We start from the raw sequence: 24,155 nt of genomic DNA on the forward strand, positions 1-24,155 counted from the left end.
CGGACCCATTCATTTCTATGGGGCTGTTCACATGAGCGGTGATTTTGACGCATCACTTGTGCGTTGCGTGAAAATCGCAGCATGCTTCTCTTTGTGTGTTTTTTACGTAACGCAAGCCCCATAGAAATGAATGGGGTTGCGTGAAAATAGCAAGCATCCGCAAGCAAGAGCGGATGCGGTGCGATTTTCACGCACGGTTGCTAGGAGACGATCGGGATGGAGACCTGATGATGATTATTTTCCCTTATAACATGGTTATAAGGGAAAATAATAGCATTCTGAATACAGAATGCATAGTAAAACAGCGCTGGAGGGGTTAAAAAAATAAATAAAAAGTAATTTAACTCACCTTAGTCCATTTGATTGCGTAGCCCGGCATCTCCTTCTGTCCCCTTTACTGAACAGGACCTGTGGTGAGCATTAATTATAGGTCAAGGACCTTTGATGACATCACTCCGGTCATCACATGATCTTTTACCATGGTGAATCACCATGGTAAAAGATCATGTGACGTACCATGTGATGACCGGAATGACATCACCACAGGTCCTGTTGCTGCACAGAGATCAGATGAAGCCAGAAGGAGATGCCGGGCTGTGAACAAGTGGACTAAGGTGAGTTAAAAAAAATTTAACCCCTCCAGCGCTATTGTACTATGCATTCTGTATTCAGAATGCTATTATTTTCCCTTATAACCATATTATAAGGGAAAATAATACTATTTACAGAACACCGATCCCAAGCCCGAACTTCTGTGAAGAAGTTCGGGTACCAAACACGCGTGATTTTTCTCACGCGAGTGCAAAACGCATTACAATGTTTTGCACTCGCGCGGAAAAATCGCGGATGTTCCCGTAATGCACCCGCACATTTTCCCGCAACGCATGTGTGAAAGAGGCCTAATACCGCCTCCTATGTACAAGAATATAACTACTATAATGCCGCCCCCCCCCCCCCCCCCCCCCTCTGGCTGAGTTTATAGACATAACCCTGTATACAGATGTCACATGTGACGGTCCCTCCTCCTCACCAGTATACTGTATCTCCCGTTTCCTCCACAGGTATACGCAGACGCCAGCCTGGTTTTCCCGTTGCTTGTTGCTCAGACCTTTGCACAGAGAAAAGCTGAGTTCTCCAGCAGGGAGAAAGGGCAGGACTGAGGAGGACGTTTCCACTATGGTTGCACTCTGAATGCTGCGCTGTTGGCTTCCATCCTCTGCTTCTCCTCCACAGGAGTGTAATGGACATGATCCAGGCGTGTTACCTTGTGCAGACATACAGCGCTGTGTGCACATAGCTCAACACACCGTGCAGCTCTCCCGCTCTGGGTGACCAGAGTATCTTGGAGTTGGGCTCCTCTTAGAACGTGAAGAGCAGTCACCTCCGTCATACAGTAACTCTTCACCTTTAGCAGCCACTGTAAATTAAAGGGGTTTTGCCATTCAGCCAACTTTTCTCCTGGCAGGAGTACAGGAGGTAAGTGACTGATCACCGGGAGTCTGACTGCTGGGACCCCCGCTAATGCCAGAATAGGGGGTTCATACTCCTGCTCTGACTGGAGCTGAGTACAAGCTCTCGGCTATGTCTGGTACCCCCATAGAGCCGATTGTAGGGGGAGCATGGGTCCTGGTTCTCATGATTGGCTGTCGGACCACCCCACCGATCAGACACTTATCCCCTATACAAAGGTTGTCTTAATGGGACAACCCCTTTAAGTAATGTTATCTATTGAAGTTGTAGCTGTCTGCATGTATGTGGGGGAGGGGTATGGAAATAAGAGATTGTTATCAAACTGTAACTGTTTTTATTTTTTCTAAAATACAAAAAAAAAAATAGAAAAATATACAGTGTCATTGAGATCCACTGCCGGCGTCGTCCTCAGGGGGCTCCCCCCGCCAAACCTGGACTTCTCCCTCACTGGCGGTTAGGAGACATGGCTCAGTGGGATGATAGGACAGCGACTGTACGACACCTTTACTGACCGGGAGCTGGAGTGTAAGGGAACCCTGCAGGAGAGAGACCACAAGAAGTCACAAAATAGCAAGACCTGGTGCAAACACTGCTACTCTACGGTGAAGAACCTGGGGGCATAAAGCGGATGCCAGGGGTGAATCGTCCACCCTCCATTTACATACCTAGAGTGACCTAAGGTCTAAATCGGTGCCTCTCTCTCTCTCCACCATTCACCTATGTTATGGTTTCTGGTGGTAAAGTGCTACGGGTTAGTTTGCTTTCTGAGGAAGCTAGACCCAACCAGGCTTCCGTAGTCAGATGAGGGGAGAGATCGGCATCACGTATGAGCAGATCGATTAGTCTCATTAGCAGGACTTCTTCACCTGCCCCCCAATGGGTGCATTCGGCTTTGGGAGCATAGAATGCGCTTGCACCGATACCTGGAAGTCTAGTGGCACATGTGCAGTTGCTGCTCCTGAAGCACAATTTGAGCTATGGTGGAGCAGCTATGAGCATGTGAAGAGCTCCTGGTAATGAGACAAATCGATTTGCTCATCCCTGATCAGATCCTCTGGACAGGTCATCAGTATCTGATCGCTGGAGGTTGCACTGCAGACTTCTCTCTGCTCATCCAGCACAGCGCCGTACATTGTATAGTGGCTGTACTTGGTATTGCACTCAGACCCATTCAGTTCTATAGGACTGAGCTGTGCCTATGCAAAGTGACCAATGAATGTGACATCACTGGCCGAGACAAGGACGTGGCGCTATGGCGAGCTCCGCTGCCTTCTTGGACAGTTGATCGGCAGGGGTCCAGTATGTCAGAGCCCCACCTATCAGATACTGATGACCTATCCAGAGGAGATGAGTACAGCGCCAGGCCCCCACCGACTTAGTTATCGCCATCCTGTTTTAGATATGTTTTTGTGCCTCACTAGATGAGGAATGTGCTTTAGGGAAAATGGGGCACAGCAGGCAACAACGCGCTCCCACAACCGTGCCAGCATCCTGTGGCATCGTGAGCCAAGCAGTCCCATTGTGTCCACACCCTGTGGATGTACAGCAACTAGGTGCCCAGGGCGACATCTAGTGGCCATGTTGTTACACACCGCTCATGCTGTCATTACATATGGACACTACATACTTCGGGTGTGAGATCGCTGTCTTGTACCCATAGTGTTCGAGAAGGGTCCACAGGATTCAGGACTGGCGCATCTACGTAAAACACTGAAGCGTACCCCAGTTGTAAGTGGTTCTGTATATCCCATTTCTAAGTGATAATGTTTTAGGGTCTGCGTACCCTGATGTTGTTATGTAGTAATCAATAATAAAATTTAAAAAAAAACAACAACACTGAAGTGTAATACAGGTTACACATAGCTGCGAGGGCTGAGCGATGAATTGCATTACGATAAGTTTTTAAAAAATCATATTGAATTATTTTTTTCCCCCAGTCCCTGCTACTCTTGCGCAGGGACTGAAGAGACCCCACAGACTCTCGGTGGGCCGCCCTAATACAAAGATCCTCCTCCGTTGAGCAGGCAGAGGTAACATGGCAGACTCTTGCCAGTTAGCCCCATCTCTTGCGACTTTCACGCTGCTCCGTCCCGCCTCTAAGACCCCGCCTCCAACCAAGTCCCGTCATCCCTTTCAAGCACCCAGTGACGATCGGGTGGATAAGCAGACTTATAGGTCAGCAGCGGAGTCCATTATGCACTCCAGCCACGAGGAGGGTTTTCTTTGCACTTCCTCTCAGTACTGACTGATGCTATTAACTTCTCACAACCATCAGTCATCACTGAGGTGGAAAGTACTTCCCTTTCATGCATCTAAGGGCTCAGTCAGACGGTCGTATGCGGATCCGTTTTTTTATGTGTGTATTAGATGCAGACCTATTCACTTCTATGGGGCCCTTTTCTTCCATTCTACGGCTCCGCAAATAAAACGTCCTATACTTGTCAGTGAAAATCAGGACGTGGCCCCATTAAGTCTACGGGTCCGCAAAAATGCAATCTTTTTAAAAAAAAAAATTCCAGACATGCTGAACTGTGGCATTTTTGTGGACAGCATACAGCCGTCTTTATGATCTCTAAAGCTGAAGGATTTTATATCCAGATTATGCCTTTACCGCTGATAACCTGTGTTAATGGGCTCGAAATGTGAAAGTGACAAATTCTAACATCTGTGCTGCAGGCTGCGTTCACTGATCCCATTTACTGCAATGGAGCCCGAACTTTTGACCTCTTCCGTTCCATTTTTTTGTTCCGTATACAGAACCATTCATTTCAATGGATCCACAAAAAAAAAACAAGGTACTCCGTATGCCTTCCGTTTTTCCGTTCCGTTCAAAGATAGAACATGTCCTATTATTGTCCGCATAACGGACAAGGATAGTACTGTTCTATCAGGGGCCGGCTGTTCCATCCCACAAAAACGGAATGCACACGGACGTCATCCGTAAGTTTTGCCAATCCGTTTTTTGCGGACCACAAAATACTGAAAAAGCCATACGGTCGTGTGCAAGAAGCCTTACAGTCTCGTTCCCCTACCAATGGTCTCATGGGTCCTGCATCTAACTGAGGAGACGTCCATATGGGTGACACCTCAGATGGCTGGAACGGTTCCACTCGTAGTGACAATCGCTGGACACGTGAGGCCAGTGATAGGCAGCGGAGGAGACGAGAAGGGATTTTCAATTACCTTTCACATTGCAGCTCATGTGCACAGATCTTTACATGGCCCTGCTCTCTGTCAGATTTAAGCAAATAGCTTTGTCTAGTGTCACAAAAAAAAATGCAATTCATTCCGCAAAAAAATCTATAGAAAGAACACTAGATTAAAAAAAAAAAAATTGACAAAGGGGCGGAGCCTGACCGAGCTCGATGGCAGACGCTTGAAGAAAGCTCTCCCACCAGCAGACCCTCATCAAGCAGATATCTCCCCTCCCCCCCCCCCCCATCATGGTGAAAGCCAACAGCAGAGACAGGCACCGGGACACGAGCTGCACCCCGAGGGCACAGCGCTCACAGTCAGACATGGAGAAATACCTCCAGACCCTTGGCGCAGATGTCTGAGATGGCGCCACCACAGCAGGAAGAGGAGCAGCTCAGTGAGGCCTCGGATGCAGACAGTGCTCCAGAAACGGGCGAGTCCCTCGCCATCACCCGGGGCTTCTTACAAAAAGCTCTCACCCCGATCACATCGGATCTAGCTGACATTAAGGCGGATGTCCGCCATATTGGGGATAGGGTTGAAACCCTGGAAAACCCTCGTCACGCCCTAGTGGCCTCTGATATAGCAGTGAAAGATAACCTAGCGGCACACTCGGCCCGCTTCAATGAATCCGTGCTCCTATTAGAGCAGGGGTCTCCAAACTTTTCAACAGGAGGGCCACATTGAAGATTTTACAAGTATTCGGGGGCCGGAAAAAAAAATCAGTTATGTATTAAATTAAATGTATATATTTTACATGGATCGTTTTTGTAATCAGCATGATATGACTGAGAACAAAAGAGAAAAAACTTTAGCAAAACAACACAAAGACACCCGTGTCCCTATCAGCGGTGTCCCCATCAGCACAAAAATGTCCCCATCAGCACAGCAATGTCCCCATCAGCACAGCAATGTCCCCATCAGCACAGCAATGTCCCCATCAGCACAGCAATGTCCCCATCAGCACAGCAATGTCCCCATCAGCACAGCAATGTCAGCATCAGCACAACAATGTCCCCATCAGCACAGCAATGTCCCCATCAGCACAACAATGTCCCCATCAGCACAGCAATGTCCCCATCAGCACAACAATGTCCCCATCAGCACAGCAATGTCCCCATCAGCACAGCAATGTCAGCCTCAGCACAGCAATGTCAGCCTCAGCACAGCAATGTCAGCCTCAGCACAGCAATGTCAGCCTCAGCACAACAATGTCCCCATCAGCACAGCAATGTCCCCATCAGCACAGCAATGTCCCCATCAGCACAGCAATGTCCCCATCAGCACAGCAATGTCCCCATCAGCACAGCAATGTCAGCATCAGCACAGCAATGTCCCCATCAGCACAACAATGTCCCCATCAGCACAGCAATGTCCCCATCAACGATGTCCCCATCAGCACAGCAATGTCCCCATCAGCACAGCAATGTCCCCATCAGCACAGCAATGTCCCCATCAGCACAGCAATGTCCCCATCAGCACAACAATGTCCCCATCAGCACAGCAATGTCCCCATCAGCACAGCAATGTCAGCCTCAGCACAGCAATGTCAGCATCAGCACAACAATGTCCCCATCAGCACAGCAATGTCCCCATCAGCACAGCAATGTCAGCATCAGCACAGCAATGTCCCCATCAGCACAGCAATGTCCCCATCAGCACAACAATGTCCCCATCAGCACAGCAATGTCCCCATCAGCACAGCAATGTCCCCATCAGCACAGCAATGTCAGCATCAGCACAGCAATGTCCCCATCAGCACAGCAATGTCCCCATCAGCACAGCAATGTCCCCATCAGCACAGCAATGTCAGCATCAGCACAGCAATGTCAGCATCAGCACAGCAATGTCAGCATCAGCACAGCAATGTCAGCATCAGCACAGCAATGTCAGCATCAGCACAGCAATGTCAGCATCAGCACAGCAATGTCAGCATCAGCACAGCAATGTCCCCATCAGCCGTGTCACCCTTAAGCACAGCAATGTCCCCATCAACGATGTCCCCATCAGAACAGCAATGTCCCCATCAGAACAGCAATGTCCCCATCAGCGGAGTCCCCATTAGCAGCTGATAGGGGCCACCACTGATGGGGACACTGCTGTTGGGGACGCGGCTGATGGGGACACCATTGATGGGGACACCCGTGTCCCTATCAGCGGTGTCCCCATCAGAACAGCAATGGCCAAATCAGAACAGCAATGTCCCCATCAGAAAAGCAATATTCCCATAAAAAAAAAAATATTCCCATAAAAAAAACAATATTCCCATCAGAAAAACAATATTCCCATCATGGGGACACCCACTGATGGGGACGCTGCTGTTGGGGACATTGCTGTGCTGATGGGGACACCACTGATGGGGACGCTGCTGTTGGGGACATTGCTGTGCTGATGGGGACACCATTGATGGGGACACCCGTGTCCCTATCAGCGTTGTCCCCATCAGCACAGCAATGTCCCCATCAGCGGTGTCCCCATCAGCACAGCAATGTCCCCATCAGCGGTGTCACCATCAGCACAGCAATGTCCCCATCAGAACAGCAATGTCAGCATCAGCACAGCAATGTCCCCATTAATGATGTCCCCATCAGAACAGCAATGTCCCCATCAGCGGAGTCCCCATTAGCAGCTGATGGGGACACCACTGATGGGGACACTGCCTTTGGGGACGCGGTTGATGGGGACACCCGTGTCCCTATCAGTGGTGTCCCCATCAGAACAGCAATGTCCCCATCAGAATGGGGACGCTGATGGGGACATTGCTGTACTGATGGGGACACCATTGATGGGGACACCTTTGTCCCCATCAGCAGTGTGCCAATCAGCGGTGTCCTCAGCAATGTCCCCATCAGCACAGCAATGTTCACATCAGCAGTTTCCACATTAGCAGCGTCCCCATCATTGCTGATGGGGACGCCGCTGTGCTGATGTGGAAACCGATGATGGGTCACCGCTGATGGGGATACCCATGTCCCCATCAGCGGTGTCCCCAGCAATGTCCCATCAGAACAGCAATGTCCCCATCAGCAGTGTCCACCGCAACATCCCCATCAGCACAGCAATGTCCCTGTCAGCGGTGTCCCCAGCAGCATGTGTCCCCATCACCGCTGATGGGGACACCTCTGATGGGGACATTGCTGTGCTGATGGGGACATCGATTATGGGGTTACCGCTGATGGGGACATTGCTATCCTGATGGGGACACCATTGATGTGGACACCCATGTCCCCATCAGCAGTGTGCCAAACAGCGGTGTCCCCAGCAATGTCCCCATCAGAACAGAATTGTCCCCATCAGCAGTGTGCCCATCATCGCTGATGGGGACACCTCTGATGGGGACATTGCTGTGCTGATGGGGACACCATTGATGGGGACACCCGTGTCCTCATCAACGGTGTCCCCATCAGAACAGCAATGTCCCCATCAGCACAGCAAAGTCCCCATCAGCAGTGTCCCCAGCAGCACAGCAATATCCCCATCAGTATGTGTCCTCAGCAGCTTGTGTCCCCATCAGCGCAGCACAGCAATGTCAGCGTTCCCCATTGTGTCCCCATCAGCGTTGTGCAACACTTGCCTCCGCTGTAGCCGGCTTCTGCTCCTCTTCTTTTTTTTTTCTTCTTGGACTCCTGAGTCCCGACTCCCGCCCGCTGCTACACACGTGGATTTGTTATTTCAAACAGCGGGCGGGAAGAGGGGAGGTGCCGCACCTGTGACGTCACTGGTTGCCGGGACATCGGCGGTCCCAGCAGCCAATCAAAAAGCACAGCGTGACAGCATGGGCGGTTGTGCGGCTTTCGTTCCTGCAACCTGTCAGCTGCGGGCGGGCGCGGAATCGAACACACAACACAAGCGTGACAGCATGGGCGGTTGTGCGGATTTGGTTCCTGCAACCTGCCAGCTGCGGGCGGGCCGGATCGAACGCACAAGCGGGCCGGTTGTGGCCCGCGGGCCGGGGTTTGGAGACCCCTGTATTAGAGGACCAGGAAAAACGTCAGAATCCGTGGTATACCCGAGGCCTCTGATAAAGAAGACTATTAGGGGGAGAAGGAGCAGACGCCATTAATATTGAACGAGCTCATAGAGCTCTGCGCTCTAAACCACCACCCACGACCTAGGGACATCGTTTGTGGCCTCTTCTCATTCTGCGACACGGCAGACATATTAACCAAAGCAGGAGAGCTTGGGGAAACCCAAATTGATGGCTCAAATGTGCAAGATTTTCCAGATTTAGCACCATCCACGACTAAAGCCTCTTCCAGATGAGCTCGGAGCGGAGGGGATCCCATGTAGGTGGCTGTTCTCTTCTGGACGCCTCATCGTCCGTGGCAACAAAAGACTGACTGTTAGGGCACCGGAAGATCGCCCATCTGTTTGGGACTCTTCGTATATCACCAATGGAAATCCCTTCATGGATGCCACTGTCCGAAGGCCATTCTCTCCCTCAGCCCCTCATGGGAAGGAGCCAAGAAGCTGAAATCGCTGAAAGTCCGGAGGAATCCACCAAGGGACGTTGTATCCCGATTTCTTATTGTAACCCAATTGGGTTCTACCTGAGGTGCCGTTAGTTTTCTGCTGTTCACCTTATTTTTTCAGATATAATTTTTCAACTCTATATCCGTTATTACTCATGGATACATCCACATAGGGAGACTCCTTAAATGCTTCAGTTGCTGGGCTTTTAGGATAGGGGCCTGATCGATCAGGCTATTCATGAAATATCACCCCCCCCCCTTATCTGCTCCGTTCGCAGCCCATACTTCCTAAGCCGCACACTTTGTTCACATTACTATACAACACCACATTTATTTGGTTTTATACGGTTACCTGTATTATTCATTGTTATTGGTTAGTTCATGGGAATGAGGCCTACTGTATCTGATAACACCCATGTAACCTACTATGGCTAAGAGTTAACTCACCAGTTAAAGGGGTTGTCCAAGTTATATTTATTGATGACCTATCTGGGAGTCCGACACCCGGCACCGCCGCCGATCAGCTGTTTGAAGAGGAGGTGCGCGCCGTGCCAGCGCTCCCTCCGCTTCACTGTTTACCTTGCCTCTGCAGCGGTGAGCAGGTGTAATTACATCCAAGCCGTCCCATTCATTTCAATGGGACGGATAGCTATAGAGGCGGCTTGGATGTAATTACACCTGCTCACCACTGCAGAGGCGACGGCGAGAAGGTAAACAGTGAAGGGGAGGCAGCGCTGGCACGGCGCGCACCTCCTCTTCAAACAGCTGATCGGCGGGGGTGCCGAGTATCGGACCCCCGCCGATCTGATATTGATGACCTATCCTGAGTATAGGTCATCAATAAATATAACTTGGACAACCCCTTTAAGAGAAGTTGTGTTTTCCAAGTGTTGAGAAAGACCAAAGCTGACATTGTTCTGAAAATGGTACCACACGTGCCAAGATACCTCGGCCTCTAGGGGTGTCAGTATTGGCCTTCATAACAATGTTCTCTTTTCATTGTCAGACAGACTTAGGTTACTTTCACACTGGCGTTTTGGTTTCCGTTTGCGAGATCCGTTCAGGGCTCTCACATTTGGTCCAAAACGGATCAGTTTTGTCCTAATGCATTCTGAATGGAAAAGGATCCGCTCAGAATGCATCAGTTTACCTCCGTTCAGCCTCCGTTCCGCTCTGGAGGCTGCCTGCAGCGTTTTGGTGTCCGTCTGATGAAACTGAGCCAAACGGATCCGTTCTGACACACAATGTAAGTCAATGGGGATGGATCCGTTTTCCATGACACAATCTGGCACAATAGAAAACGGATCCGTCCTCCATTGACTTTCAATGGTGTTCAAGACGGATCCGTCTTGGCTGTGTTACAGATAATACAACCGTCTGCATCCGTTTGTATTATCTGAACGGATCCGTCATGCACCAAAGGCGAGTGTGAAAGTAGCCTTATCGATCCAGAAGGGAGATATCTCTTGCTTAAAGGCCAAATTGGCAGCAAGGAACTTCCCATATGTAACCTCTACGCCCCTAATAATAACACTGTGACATGGCTGAGAGGGACACTATGTATAATATCTCAATTTGCCTCAGGTCTTGTTATTTTTGGCGGAGACCTTAATCTTGCATTGAATCCTGTTGTGGATTCATCTGCTATCTCCTACAAAGCCTTGAGGGGGATCCACCGTCAATGACCAGATCGTCACCTGTGTGATGTCCGGCGCACCCTCAATGCAAACGTCAGAGATTACACCTTCTGTTCCAATGCCCACAAATCTTACCAAAGATTAGACTACTGTTTAATTAGCGGTGGATGTCTCCCTCTGGTGGTGAAAACTGACATACACTGTATCACAATATCGGACTATGCTCCCATTACATTTATTCTAGAATTCCCTGAAAGGACGCGGAAACTCAATCCCACTCTCTTAGACTCCTCTGATAGGGTACAAGCATTTTCTGAGAAACTACATAGGTATTTTGCAGAAAATGCGTCCCCTCAGACACAAAAGTCATCTATATGGGAAGCCCATAAAGCTGAGATCAGGGGCGAGTTCATAGCATTAGGTTGAAGAAACAACGCTCATCTCAAATTACTTCACTCCTCCAAAATATAGCCAAATTTGAGAAAACACACAAAGGATCTTTGGCGCTGCGAGACCACGGAGAACTCCCTTAAGGATTTACTGAATATTAGAGCAGCTAAAGATTATATGCGGGTGAAACAAACACTACGAACATGGCGAGAAAGGGAATAAGATTATGTCTCATTGTCGAACTTCAAGATTAACGTATAAACACATACTATAAAGACATTCCCTTTCAATGGCCCCTCACGCACATGTCCTACCTAGGAATTAACATGGCTCCCAAGACAGAGACCTTGTTCCAGCTAAACTATGCCCCTCTATTAACCCTTTCACTACCAGCACCGTACATGTACGGCGCTGCTCGCGCGTGCAGCAGGCGTCATGGCCGGCAAGTCTCTGCTGTTTCAAACAGCAGAGACCTGCGGCTAATTACAGCAACCGGCAATAATGCAGATCGCGGTAATTAAATGCTTTAAATGCTGTGATCAAGTGAGATCACGGCACCTGAATGCGTAAAAAAAAAAAAAAAAAAAGCCCCGTGCGGCCAATTGGGACTTCAGTACATGCGCAGAGTCTCTATGAAGAAATTCAGAGCATTAATGCTGCAATTCTTATTCTGGCCACCAGATGGCAGGCCAACGTAAGAAATGAGCAAAGAAATTGTGATTTTTTAAATCCCTTATAGGTGAAAAATAAAAATTTTAAAAACATAATTTATAAGGTCATTTATGAGCCTTAAAATGATAATTTTTTTTTTAAAGTTAAAATATATATATAAAAAAAAAAAAAAAAAAAATAGAAAAAAAAAGTTAAAATCCGTATAATAAAAATAAACTAAATAACAATAAATATAAACATCCTGGGTATCACCGCAACCAAAAACACCCATATTAAAATATAAAAAAAATTAAAAATCCAATACTGCGAATGGCGTAAAGGAAAAAAGGGTCAAAATGGTCGATTTGCCATTTTTCCATTGCTTCTCTTACCCCAAAAAATAAAATAAAATGTGATCCAAAAGTCATGCACACTCCAAAATGGTATCAATAAAAACTACAAATTGTCCCGCAAAAAATGAGCCCCTAAACAGCTCAGTAGACATAAGTATAAAAAAGTTATGGGGGTCAGAATATGGTGATGTAAAAAAAAAAAAAAAAAATCTCAAAGTTAAAAATTTATTTTTACACTATTTACACATAAAAAACCTATACACCTGGGGTATCGTTGTAATCGTACTGACCCAGAGAATGAAGGGCATGGGTCAGTTTTGCAGTAAACCAAATGCCGTGGGAACAAAACCCGTAAAACAGTGGAGGGATTGCGTTTTTTCCCCAATTCCACCCTATTTGGGCAAAGGGTTAAAAGAGATCACACAACTAAACAAAGGGTTAAAAGAGATCACACAACTAAACAATTTAGATATCCCGTTCATGCCTTGGATAGGGCGCAAAAACGTATAGAAAACCTTCATCATCCCCAAACTGCCCCGATACATGTCCCATCGAGCTTTTTGGCCTCAATCAGGAAACTCTTTTCCCGCCCACGATTATCTTATAAACGCCTGACTTTGCCTAGGAGTATGGGTGGCCTTGGTCTTCCAGAGCGATCCAACCACGCCTGCACATAGAATAGCTCGACCCTCACACTCACAAACTAGGTGTGAACATAGCTTCTCTCTAATCACTGGAAAACCCCAACCGGCCTTGGCAATTCACCCCCTATTTATACACATGGCAAAACCTGGCTAGCCCTTTACAACTACCCGATTCCCCTTCCTCTCTCACTCCTGCCAAATTACTTCACCTACTGCGGTTTGACTATAGAGATGACTTAGGCCCCTTTCACACGGGCGAGAATTCCGCGCGGGTGCAATGCGTGAGGTGAACACATTGCACCCGCACTGAATCCGGATCCATTCATTTCTATGGGGCTGTGCACACGAGCGGTGATTTTCACGCATCACTTGTGCATTGCGTGAGAATCGCAGCATGCTCTATATTCTGCGTTTTTCACGCAACGCAGGCCCCATAGAAGTGAATGGGGCTGCGTGAAAATCTTTTTCACGCATGGCTGCTAGGAAACGATCGGGATGGGGACCCAATCTTTATTATTTTCCCTTATAACATGGTGATGGATCATGTGATGAGCGCAGTGACGTCACCAAAGGTCCTTTTCCTCCCAGGTCATCAAAGAAGAAGAAGACGAGCCAAGCAGCGCGAACAAGTGGATGAGGGGAGTTTAATTATTTTTTATTTATTTTTTTAACCCCTCCAGCCCTATTGTACTATGCATTCTGTATTAAGAATGCTATTATGTAACCATGTTATAAGGGAAAATAATAAAATCTACAGAACACCTAACCCAAACCCGAACTTCTGTGAAGAAGTCTGGGTTCGGATCTGGGTACCAAACATGCCGATTTTTCTCACGCGCGTGCAAAACGCATTAAAACGCGCTTTGCACTCGCATGGAAAAATCGCACATTTTCCCGCGGCGCACCCGCATCCTATCCGGCCCTCACACGCGACGCCCATGTGAAAGAGGCCTTAGTGATTTTGTCCACATTAGGCAACGTCCTAATTAAAGATTTGCTAGCCCCCCCCTGAAAAAGATTAGGGATACTTGTTGCACTAAACCATGGTCCAAAAGCCACTATAGACACAGGTATGCACTCGCTTCCTAAAGGCCCAGAGGCCACGTAGGTCTCAATCCTGGTATGAGGCATTGTTAGATTCTTTAACCCAACACAAAGGACTCATTTCCTTAGGCTACTTTCACACTAGCGTTATTTTGTTCCAGCACTGCGTTCCGTCCTAGGGGCTCAATACCGGAAAAGAACTGATCAGTTTTATCCCCATGCATTCTGAATGGAGAGAAATCCGTTCAGGATGCATCAGGACGTCTTCAGTTCAGTCTTTTTGACTTTTCAGGACGGAGATATTACTGCAGCATGCTACGGTTTTATCTCCTTTCAAAATTCCGGAACATTAAATGAGTGTTCTGGCAAAACGGATCCGGCATTGCGGTCCGCGCATGCTCAGACCGCAAAAAATGTGAAAAAAATAAATGCTGCATCCGTTTTTACGGATGAGACCGGAGAGACGGATCCGGCACTTCAATGCATTTGTCATACGGATCAGGATCCTCATCCGTCTGACAAATGCCATCAGTTGGCATATGTTTTGACGGATCCGGCAGGCAGTTCTGGCGACGGAACTGCCTGCCGGAATCCTCTGCCGCAAGTGTGAAAGTAGCCTTACTCTACAAAAAGATTTTAGAAAACTATGCCACAATGAAGCCCACCTTCCTCAAACAGTGGGAGAAGGACTTGGGTATTTCCTTTTCAGAATCTAAGCGGATCCTTCAAAACTCTCATGGCATCTCAAAATGAAGAGAATTCATACAAAATAGTGACCAGATGGTGTCGCACCCCTGATATAATCCATAAGACTGCTGGAGATGTCACGGAGCCCAAAGTTCCATGCTCCACATATGGTGGGAATGTCCACGTATCTCTAACAGCGATTAATCAGATATGCTCCTCGTCCCATCTCTGGTCTTACTTAACCCCTTAGGGACGCATGACGTACCGGTACGTCATGTGTTGTTTTTCCGATCACTGCCGCCCGGCCGGCTGTGATCGGAACAAGGTGCCGGCTCAAATCATTGAGCAGGCACCTCGGCTAAATGCGCGGGGGGGGGTCCCGTGACCCCCCCATGTCCGCGATCGCAACAAACCGCAGGTCAATTCAGACCTGCGGTTTGTTGCGATTTCTGCAGTTTCTGATCCCCGCAGTCCCTGACCGCGGCAATCAGAAACTTTAGTGTGGCAAAAATATATATTTATCACCCCCCTGCACCTCTAAATGTATTTAGCCCGGTGGGAGGTGCAGGGGGGGGTTGCGGGAGGCGGGCGGTGCGGGAGGCGGGATCGAGATACCCCGCCCGCCTCCCATTGAATAATCGTTGGTGTACAGTGGGTATACCAGGGTGCCAGCACATTGCTGACACCCTGGTATAAACGGCTGACATCGGTGATGCGATGTCAGCCGTTTAACCCTTTCCATACAGCGGTCCGTACGGACCGCTGTATGGAAAAGGTTAACAGCTCAGGGAGCTCCCTCCCTCTCCGATCGGGGGGCTGCTGTGCCTTTGCCCCCCGCCAGCCCCGTCCTCACCCTTCCCCGTCTGCGAAGTTTTGGCAGACGGGGAAGGTTCCCATGGCAACAGGACGCCTTCTCAGGCGTCCTGCTGTCCATGGTGCTGAACAGATCTGTGCTGAAGTAAAATACAGTGCAGTACAATATATAGAGTACAGTACTGTATTATACAGACATCAGACCCACTGGTTCTTCAAGAAGAGTAAAAAAAAAGTGAAAAAAAGTAAAAATCAAAAAACACATTTATCACTGATTAAAAATGAAAAAAATAAAATTCCCTACACATGTTTGGTATCGCCGCGTCCGTAACGACCTGATCTATAAAACGGTCATGTTACTTTACCCGAATGGTGAACGCCATAAAAATAAAAAATAAAAAACTATGATGAAATAGAAATTTTGCCCACCTTACTTCCCAAAAAAAGGTAATAAAAGTGATCAAAAAAATGCATGTACGCCAAAATTGTAACAATCAAACCGTCATCTCATCCCCCAAAAAATGAGACCCTACTTAAGATAATCGCCCAAAAACTGAAAAAACTATGGCTCTTAGACTATGAGACACTAAAACATCATTTTTTTTGTTTCAAAAATGAAATCATTGTGTAGAACTTACATAAATTAAAGAAAAGTATACATATTAGGTATCGCCGCGTCCGTATCGACCGACTCTATAAAAATATCACATGACCTAACCCCTCAGATGACCACCGTAAAAAAAGCAATTTTTTGTCATCTTACGTCACAAAAAGTGTAATAGCAAGCGATCAAAAAGTCATATGCACCCCAAAATAGTGCAAATCAAACCGTCATCTCATCCTGCAAAAAATGAGACCCTACTTAAGATAATCGCCCAAAAACTGAAAAAACGATGGCTCTTAGACTATGGAGACACTAAAACTTTTTTTTTGTTTTAAAAATGAAATCATTGGGTAAAACTTACATAAATTAAAAGAATTGTATACATTTTAGGTATCGCCGCGTCCGTGACAACCTGCTCTATAAAATTACCACATGATCTAACCTGTCAGATGAATGTTGTAAATAACAGGAAAAAAAACTGTGCCAAAAAAGCTATCTCTTGTTACCTTGCCGCACAAAAAGTGTAATATAGAGCAACCAAAAATCATATGTACCCTAAACTAGTACCAACAAAACTGCCACCCTATCCCGTAGTTTCTAAAATGGGGCCATTTTTCTGGAGTTTCTACTCTAGGGGTGCATCAGGGAGGCTGCAAATGAGACATGGTGTCAAAAAAACCAGTCCAGCAAAATCTGCCTTCCAAAAACCGTATGGCATTCCTTTCCTTCTGCGCCCTGCCGTGCGCCCGTACAGCAGTTTACGACCACATATGGGGTGTTTCTGTAAACTACAGAATCAGGGCCATAAATAATGAGTTTTGTTTGGCTGTTAACACTTGCTTTGTAACTGGGAAAAAAATATTAAAATGGAAAATCTGCCAAAAAAGTGAAATTTTGAAATTGTATCTCTATTTTCCATCAAATCTTGTGCAACACCTAAAGGGTTAACAAAGTTTGTAAAATCAGTTTTGAATACCTTGAGGGGTGTAGTTTATAGAATGGGGTCATTTTTAGGCGGTTTCTATTATGTAAGCCTCGCAAAGTGACTTCAGACCTGAACTGGTCCCTAAAAATTGGGTTTTTGTAAATTTCTGAAAAATTTCAAGATTTGCTTCTAAACTTCTAAGCCTTGTCAGATTTGCAAAAAATGGCCAAGTCCTTAAGGTGAAATAGGGCTGAGTCCCTAAGGGGTTAAAGGGGTATTCCCATCTTAATGATCACTGTTAAATCTGTTAATGATTTAACAGTGATCATTTTTCTAAATATATTTAATTAACAAATTCCCACAAATTCCCACCCCTTAATAAACATATACTTTCCTGACTGTTGTCTTCCGTCTCTCCTGGTTACGGCCACTGCTCTTCTCAGGAATCGCGCCGGCCGCGCACAGTCCCGAAAGCGCATGCCGAGGCTGCGCATGCGCTATGGTGATTTCTTCCTGGCCAGTATAGCATACTTGCCAGGAAGAAGTCACCAGGGCGCATGCGCGGCCTCGCGTGCACGTTTAGTCCAGCGCGCGGCCCGGCCGGGAGAAGACTTCAATTAAGATGGAGCCCGCCCCCTGCCAAAACCAGGAAGTGGACAGCGCGCCGGGAGCAGATAAGTATGAAATAGCGTGTTGAGAATACCCCTTTAACAAGCCTGAGCACGACTGCCCACCTAAAAAATTACACCTCCCACCTCATAATGGCAGCAAAGTTATTAATACCCAAATTCTGGCTCGGTGAACAAACTCCCTCGATAAAGGACTGGTTTGGGAAAAGGCAGGAAATGTATAGAATGGAAGAACTTTGTCGTTGGGTAACCTTATCGCATGATAAACCCCTATCTGTGTGGTCACCTTGGTGGTACTCGTCTTACTCACACCGACTTCGTACTTGTCTGGCAGACAAGACTCAACATCAAACTCACTCTTAGGCCTCATGCACACGGCCGTCGTTTTGGTCCGCAGTTTTTTTGCGGCTCGGATGCGGACCCATTCAACTTCAATGGGGCCGCAAAAGATGCAGACATCACTCCCATGTGCTGTCCGCATCCGTTGCTCCGTTCCGTGGTCCGCAAAAAAAATATATAACCTGTCCTATTCTTGTCCGTTTTACGGACAAGGATAGGCAGTTACAGTCATGTGAAAAAATTAGGACACCCTTTGAAAGCATGTGGTTTTTTGTAACATTTTTAATAAATGGTTATTTCATCTCCGTTTCAACAATACAGAGAGATTAAAGTAATCCGACTAAACAAAGAAAACTGAAGAAAAGTCTTTTCAAGATCTTCTGTAAATGTCATTCTACAAAAATGCCTATTCTAACTGAGGAAAAAGATAGGACACCCTTGCCCCTAATAGCGAGTGTTACCTCCTTTGGCTGAAATAACTGCAGTGAGACGGTTCTTGTAGCCATCTACCAGTCTTCGACATCGGTCTGAGGAAATTTTACCCCACTCCTCAATGCAGAACTTTTTCAGCTGTGAGATGTTTGAGGGGTTTCTTGCACGTACAGCCCTTTTCAAGTCACCCCACAGCATCTCAATGGGATTCAAATCTGGACTTTGACTTGGCCATTCCAGGACTCTCCATTTCTTCTTTTTCAGCCAATCTTTGGTTGATTTACTAGTATGTTTTGGGTCATTGTCATGTTGCATGGTCCAGTTCCGCTTCAGCTTTAATTTTCTAACTGATGGTCTCACATGTTCTTCAAGCACCTTCTGATACACAGTAGAATTCATCGTGGATTCTATGATGGTGAGCTGACCAGGTCCTGCTGCAGCAAAGCAGCCCCAAACCATGACACTTCCACCTCCATGCTTCACAGTTGGTATGAGGTTCTTTTCTTGGAATGCTGTGTTTGGTTTACGCCAAACATGTCCTCTGCTGTTGTGTCCAAATAATTCAATTTTGGACTCATCTGTCCAAAGAACATTATTCCAGAAGTCCTGGTCTTTGTCAACTTTATCGCTGGCAAATGTCAGTCTGGCCTCGATGTTTCTCTTGGAAAGCAAAGGTTTCCTCCTTGCACACCTCCCATGCAAGTTAAACTTGTACAGTCTCTTTCTGATTGTAGAGGCATGTACTTCTACATCAACAGTAGCCAGAGCCTGCTGTAGTTCTCGAGATGACACTTTAGGGTTTTTGGATACCTCTTTTAGCATCTTGCGGTCTGCTCTTGGGGTGAACTTGCTGGGGCGACCAGTCCTGGGCATGTTGGCAGTTGTTTTGAAAGCCCTCCACTTGTAGACTATCTTCCGGACAGTGGAATGGCTGATTTCAAAATCTTTTGAGATCTTTTTAAATCCCTTCCCAGACTCATAGGCTGCTACAATCTTTTTTCTGAAGTCCTCTGACAGCTCTTTTGCTCTCACCATGGTGCTCACTCTCACTTCAACAGTCAGGAGCACACCAAACTAAATGTCTGAGGTTTAAATAGGGCAAGCCTCATTCAACATGCAGAGTAACGATCTACTAATTATGTGCACCTGGTGTGATATACCTGTGTGAGATCTGAGCCAATTTAAGAGGGAATACATGTGAGGGTGTCCTATCTTTTTCCTCAGTTAGAATAGGCATTTTTGTAGAATGACATTTACAGAAGATCTTGAAAAGACTTTTCTTCAGTTTTCTTTGTTTAGTCGGATTACTTTAATCTCTCTGTATTGTTGAAACGGAGATGAAATAACCATTTATTAAAAATGTTACAAAAAACCACATGCTTTCAAAGGGTGTCCTAATTTTTTCACATGACTGTATATCAATGGCTGTCTGTGCCGTTCCACAAATTGCGGAACGCACACGGATCCGCAATTTGCAGACCGCAAAACACACAACGTTCGTGTGCATGAGGCCTTACATTATTTTGCATACAGGATCACTCCTTAAACTAAAAATAATTTTTTTTTTTTTTTTTTAGCCCAGCCTTAGCTGCTCTATAAATGGAGCGGCCATAGGTAAGTCATCACCTCCACCAGGTCCCAGAAGCAGACGGTGCCGTCCTCGGAGCAGCTCACTACGTGGGTGTCCTTCTCGCTGAGACAGCTGTCCAGTTTATAGCTGGTGTTCTTGTGTCCGGAGTACCTGGTACAGAACAGAGGAAACTGTAATACCTGCTGCAGACCACCAGGTGGCGCAGAGACAGAAGTCATGAAGAGTACACAAGGCGATAGGATGCGGGAGCTGCATGATACACCAGGGTCTGACAGACAGATCATTGATGGTTTGGGCTCCATATTGGGGAGCAGAACTATGGTGGATCTACAGGAGTAGCCCAACTTGGGTACAGGCCTGCCTCTAATGACGTGTTAAAGGGGTATTCCGGTTACATAAAGTTAGGCGACAACCTTCCGCTCTGTCCATTAGAGTGGGCCTCCAAAAAGTGCGGGGCCCCCAGTGGTAGAACCCCCACCGATATAATCAGCCACAGGATAAGGGATAACTTTCTGTAAGCAGAATACCCCTTTAATGTGTGATAGGGAACAAAGTGTTAACAAGGCAGATGGACGTATCTTATAGGACGCCGGCGCGGCTTACTCTCCGAGCAGTTCTCCGGTGTCCTTGTCCAGGAGGCGAAGGCAGGAATCCAGCGATGAGGCCAAGAGACACTGACAGTCCCGACTGAAACTAACACACGTGATGGGACCTATGGGCACAGGAAGTCAATGCAGAATCGCCAACCCCCCCTCCCCCCCACCCCCACCCCCACCCAGGAAGGATAATGAAGGACCACTCACTGCCAACATAGTCTGCACACAGCTCCCCCACCCGCAGGTCATAGCGGCGCAGGCTCCCATCCACTGACCTAGAGCAAAGACAGGTCACTGTGAGCAGTGTGTGCCAAAGACTGCCACCAGGGGGCACAGGGAGTCAGCTCCTCCCATCACAGGATGACAGACAAGGGGGAGGAGCTAAGTGACATGGTGTATGCTCCTCCCACCGCAGGGGATGACATACAAGGGGGGAGGAGCTATGTGACATGGTGTATGCTCCTCCCACCACAGGGCGACAGACAAGGGGGAGAAGCTATGTGACATGGTGTATGCTCCTCCCACCACAGGGTGACAGACAAGGGGGAGGAGCTATGTGACATGGTGTATGCTCCTCCCACCACAGGGCGACAGACAAGGGGGGAGGAGCTATGTGACATGGTGTATGCTCCTCCCACCACAGGGCGACAGACAAGGGGGAGAAGCTATGTGACATGCAGTCTGCTCCTCCCACCACAGGGTGACACAGACAGGAGGGAGGGGCTATGTGACATGGTGTATGCTCCTCCCACCACAGGGCGACAGACAAGGGGGAGGAGCTATGTGAGGAGAATAGAAAACAGACCCGGCCAGGATCTCGTGGTCAGACACTTTGATGCTGGAGATGCCGTCCTTCGCTTCGTCCAGTATCTGTATGGCCTCTGGTCTGCGGGAGCGACCGTCCCAACACCTGATAGAGGAGTCTATAGAACCTGGCAGGACACAGAATAGTCCGGTCACGTCGGCTGTCACCCAGCTTTCCCAGAGACAGGTTCTGTAAATGTGACAGATGCGGAGACATTACCTGACACGACCACCGTGGACTCCTCATTGAACTCCACGCAATTCACCTTCTGCAGGGAGAGAACACAGGTCAGAGGGTCACCGCCCCACCGCACGTCTGGGCGCAGGCAGAAAACCAAAGCCGTTTTGGGAACTTATTTTATTTTTTAAATCTGCCTCATAAAATGTTAGTTTGTTGGCACAGGGTGATATTCTGAGAAGCAGGGCGACACTTTATGGCACAGGATCAGTGTTTGGTGGCACGGAATCACATTGTGAGAGTAACATTCTGTGGCGTCACTTTTTGTGGCCCAGGATGACTGTGTGAGACGGGCTGGCATCGTCGGGGCAGGGGATCATTTTTGTCAGACAGCGCTCTGGCACGGGTTCACTTTCTGTGAAAGAATGATATTCCGTGGCACTCAATCACTGATTATGAGAAGGGGGTGCCACGGGATAGCTTTGTGACACGGGATGCCATTTTGTGGCACAGGCTAAGTTTTGTCAGACGGGGCGACGCAGGGTGCCGCAGACAAACGTTCCGCCACTAAGGATGGCGTTTTATGATATGGATAATTTTTGTGAGACATCCTGTCTGGCAAAAAGTTGTCATTTTGTGGCACAAGAAAACTATTTGTGAGACAGGATGGCATTCTCTGGTGAGACAGGGTGGCAATAGTACCACTGAATAACCTTGTGAGACAGGATGACTTCTTGAGAGACAGGGTGGCATTTTGTGGCACAGGTAACTTTTTTTGAGACAATTTTAAGACACGAGAACTTTTTCTGAAACGGCAGGGCATTTATTTTGTGGCACGGGAAGACATTTTTGTGTCACACGGTTACATTTTGTCATTGTGGCAGAAATGCCATGAATCTGATTACAAGAGCTCACACTTATCTGGTGTCCTGTGACGATGCAGATCCAGGTAATGACAGGCTCTGTTCACATTCTGGTAAAGGGGTACTCCGACCTCAGACACTGATGGCATAGCGTGAGGAGGTTTCCTCAATGTCAGATAGGTGCGGGTTCCACCTCTGGGACCTGCTCCTATCTCCAGAAGTGAAGGAGAGGACACCGCCCAAGTGGGGGACACGTCCCAGCTGTAGCCAGTCATTGGCCGCAGTGGTGCCTGTCCCCCCCCCCCCCCTTTCCCGAGCGTGGTGAAGAGAACGGTGGACCGAAGGAGCCAGATCCGAGTGGTGGAAAGCAGGTAAGTGTGCTTCACTCCACAGGTCCGGCGGGGAGAATTTAAAAGCGTTAAAAAAGCTGGAATACCCCTCAAAGCAGCCGTCAGTCATTCGCAGAGCGCTAGTACATCAGTAATAGACAGGACCACTCACCCCTGCGTGTCCACGAAACTTCCTGACCACCTGACCCTGCGCCACGTCCCAGAGGATGACGGTTTTGTCTGAGCTGCAGGAGCAGATCTGGCTGTTGTCACACGACCTGTCACAGGCGGAAAGTGAGAAGCGGGTCATCATGGGCCACCAGCCTCTGTGTGTGCACCGAGGGCAGAGCCGCCATTTACCCTGCTGCATCCAGCACCTCGTAGCCGTGCCCGCTGTACGTCTTCAGCATGGTGCCCTTGTGTGGGTTCCAGAGCTTCAGAGACTTGTCACTGCCACATGTCATACAGTAGTGCCCGTCCGCTGACAACACAGAGCAAGGAGCATTACATCACAGGGAGTCAGCTCCTCCCACTATAGGGTGACACAGACAGGAGGGAGGGGCTATGTGACATGGAGTCTGCCCCTCCCACCACAGGGTGACACAGACAGGAGGGAGGAGCTATGTAACATGGTATGCTCCTCCCACCACAGGGTGACAAACTGGAGGGAGGAGCTATATGACATGGAGTCTGCTCCTCCCACCACAGGGTGACACAGACAGGAGGGAGGAGCTATGTGACATGGAGTCTGCCCCTCCCACCACAGGGTGACACAGAGAAGAGGGAGGAGCTATGTGACATGGTATGCTCCTCCCACCACAGGGTGACACAGACAGGAGGGAGGAGCTATGTAACATGGTATGCTCCTCCCACCACAGGGTGACAAACTGGAGGGAGGAGCTATATGACATGGAGTCTGCTCCTACCACCACAGGGTGACACAGACAGGAGGGAGGAGCCATGTGACATGGAGTCTGCTCCTCCCACCACAGGGTGACACAGACAGGAGGGAGGAGCCATGTGACATCGAGTCTGCTCCTCCCACCGCAGGGTGACACAGACAGGAGGGAGGAGCAATGTGACATGGAGTCTGCCCCTCCCACCGCAGGGTGACAGTGGGTACTCACCGTTGAAGCGCACGGCCCGCACAGCCCCCTGGTTACACGCCAGTCTGCGGTGCAGGTGTTGGGGGAGCTCCGGGGCCTTGGGTTTGGGGACTGGGAAGGACATGGCGGCCGGAGACTCTCTCCCTGCAATATAACAAGGGGTCACACGTGTATCACCGCCCGGCGCCGCAGTCACCCAGCTTCATTCAGGAGCACGGGGGGTCACGTGACCGTCATGACGGCCGCTCCGCCTCCTCACTGGGATGAACAGCTCTGCCGCCCCTGCTGGGACTTGTGGTCCGTCACCGCCCGGCCGCCCCTGCTGGGACTTGTGGTCCGTCACCGCCCGGCCGGTCTCACCTTCGCCCGGGGAAGCTCCGGCAGCTCCAGTCCGCGTAACACG

At 48.4% G+C, this 24,155-nt stretch overlaps 2 protein-coding genes across 5 annotated transcripts in view; one reads left to right on the forward strand and one right to left on the reverse strand.

Moving 5' to 3' along the window:
• DHPS (deoxyhypusine synthase) overlaps positions 1-1,831 on the forward strand; it is a 71,663-nt gene extending 69,832 nt beyond the window's left edge. For all 3 annotated transcript variants that reach the window (XM_040415054.1, XM_040415056.1, XM_040415055.1), the window contains exon 10: positions 1,062-1,831. In XM_040415054.1, the coding sequence (XP_040270988.1) occupies positions 1,062-1,160 (99 nt within the window). In that variant the 3' untranslated portion in view covers positions 1,161-1,831. The remainder of the gene's footprint in view (positions 1-1,061) is intronic.
• On the reverse strand, positions 1,791-23,977 carry WDR83 (WD repeat domain 83). Of its 2 annotated transcripts, none has more exons than XM_040415057.1 (9): positions 23,774-23,977; positions 23,007-23,127; positions 22,819-22,924; positions 21,497-21,545; positions 21,278-21,404; positions 20,680-20,747; positions 20,480-20,588; positions 19,912-20,026; positions 1,791-2,006 (listed from the first exon to the last, which is right to left on the reverse strand). In XM_040415057.1, the coding sequence occupies exons 1-9, from the start codon at positions 23,874-23,876 to the stop codon at positions 1,851-1,853; spliced, it is 954 nt and encodes a 317-aa protein (XP_040270991.1). In that variant the 5' UTR covers positions 23,877-23,977; the 3' UTR covers positions 1,791-1,850. The 2 variants fall into 2 exon arrangements, with proteins under 2 accessions (XP_040270991.1, XP_040270992.1); XM_040415058.1 differs by lacking the exon at positions 1,791-2,006 and adding an exon at positions 2,887-3,168.
• Between the last annotated feature and the right edge of the window lie 178 nt (positions 23,978-24,155).

Source organism: Bufo bufo, chromosome 1, assembly GCF_905171765.1.
Source record: "Bufo bufo chromosome 1, aBufBuf1.1, whole genome shotgun sequence".
NCBI classification, from domain to species: domain Eukaryota; kingdom Metazoa; phylum Chordata; class Amphibia; order Anura; family Bufonidae; genus Bufo; species Bufo bufo.

Bases quoted from the DNA above. Each gene is read 5' to 3' on its own strand.
- WDR83 (XM_040415057.1), bottom strand. From the start codon at position 23,876: ATGTCCTTCCCAGTCCCCAAACCCAAGGCCCCGGAGCTCCCCCAACAC. The intron at 22,925-23,006 runs GTAAATGGCGGC...CGCCTGTGACAG, and splicing joins GAGGTGCTGGATGCAGCAGG to GTCGTGTGACAACAGCCAGA. The intron at 20,589-20,679 runs GTGAGTGGTCCT...CTGTGCCCATAG, and splicing joins GTGTGCAGACTATGTTGGCA to GTCCCATCACGTGTGTTAGT.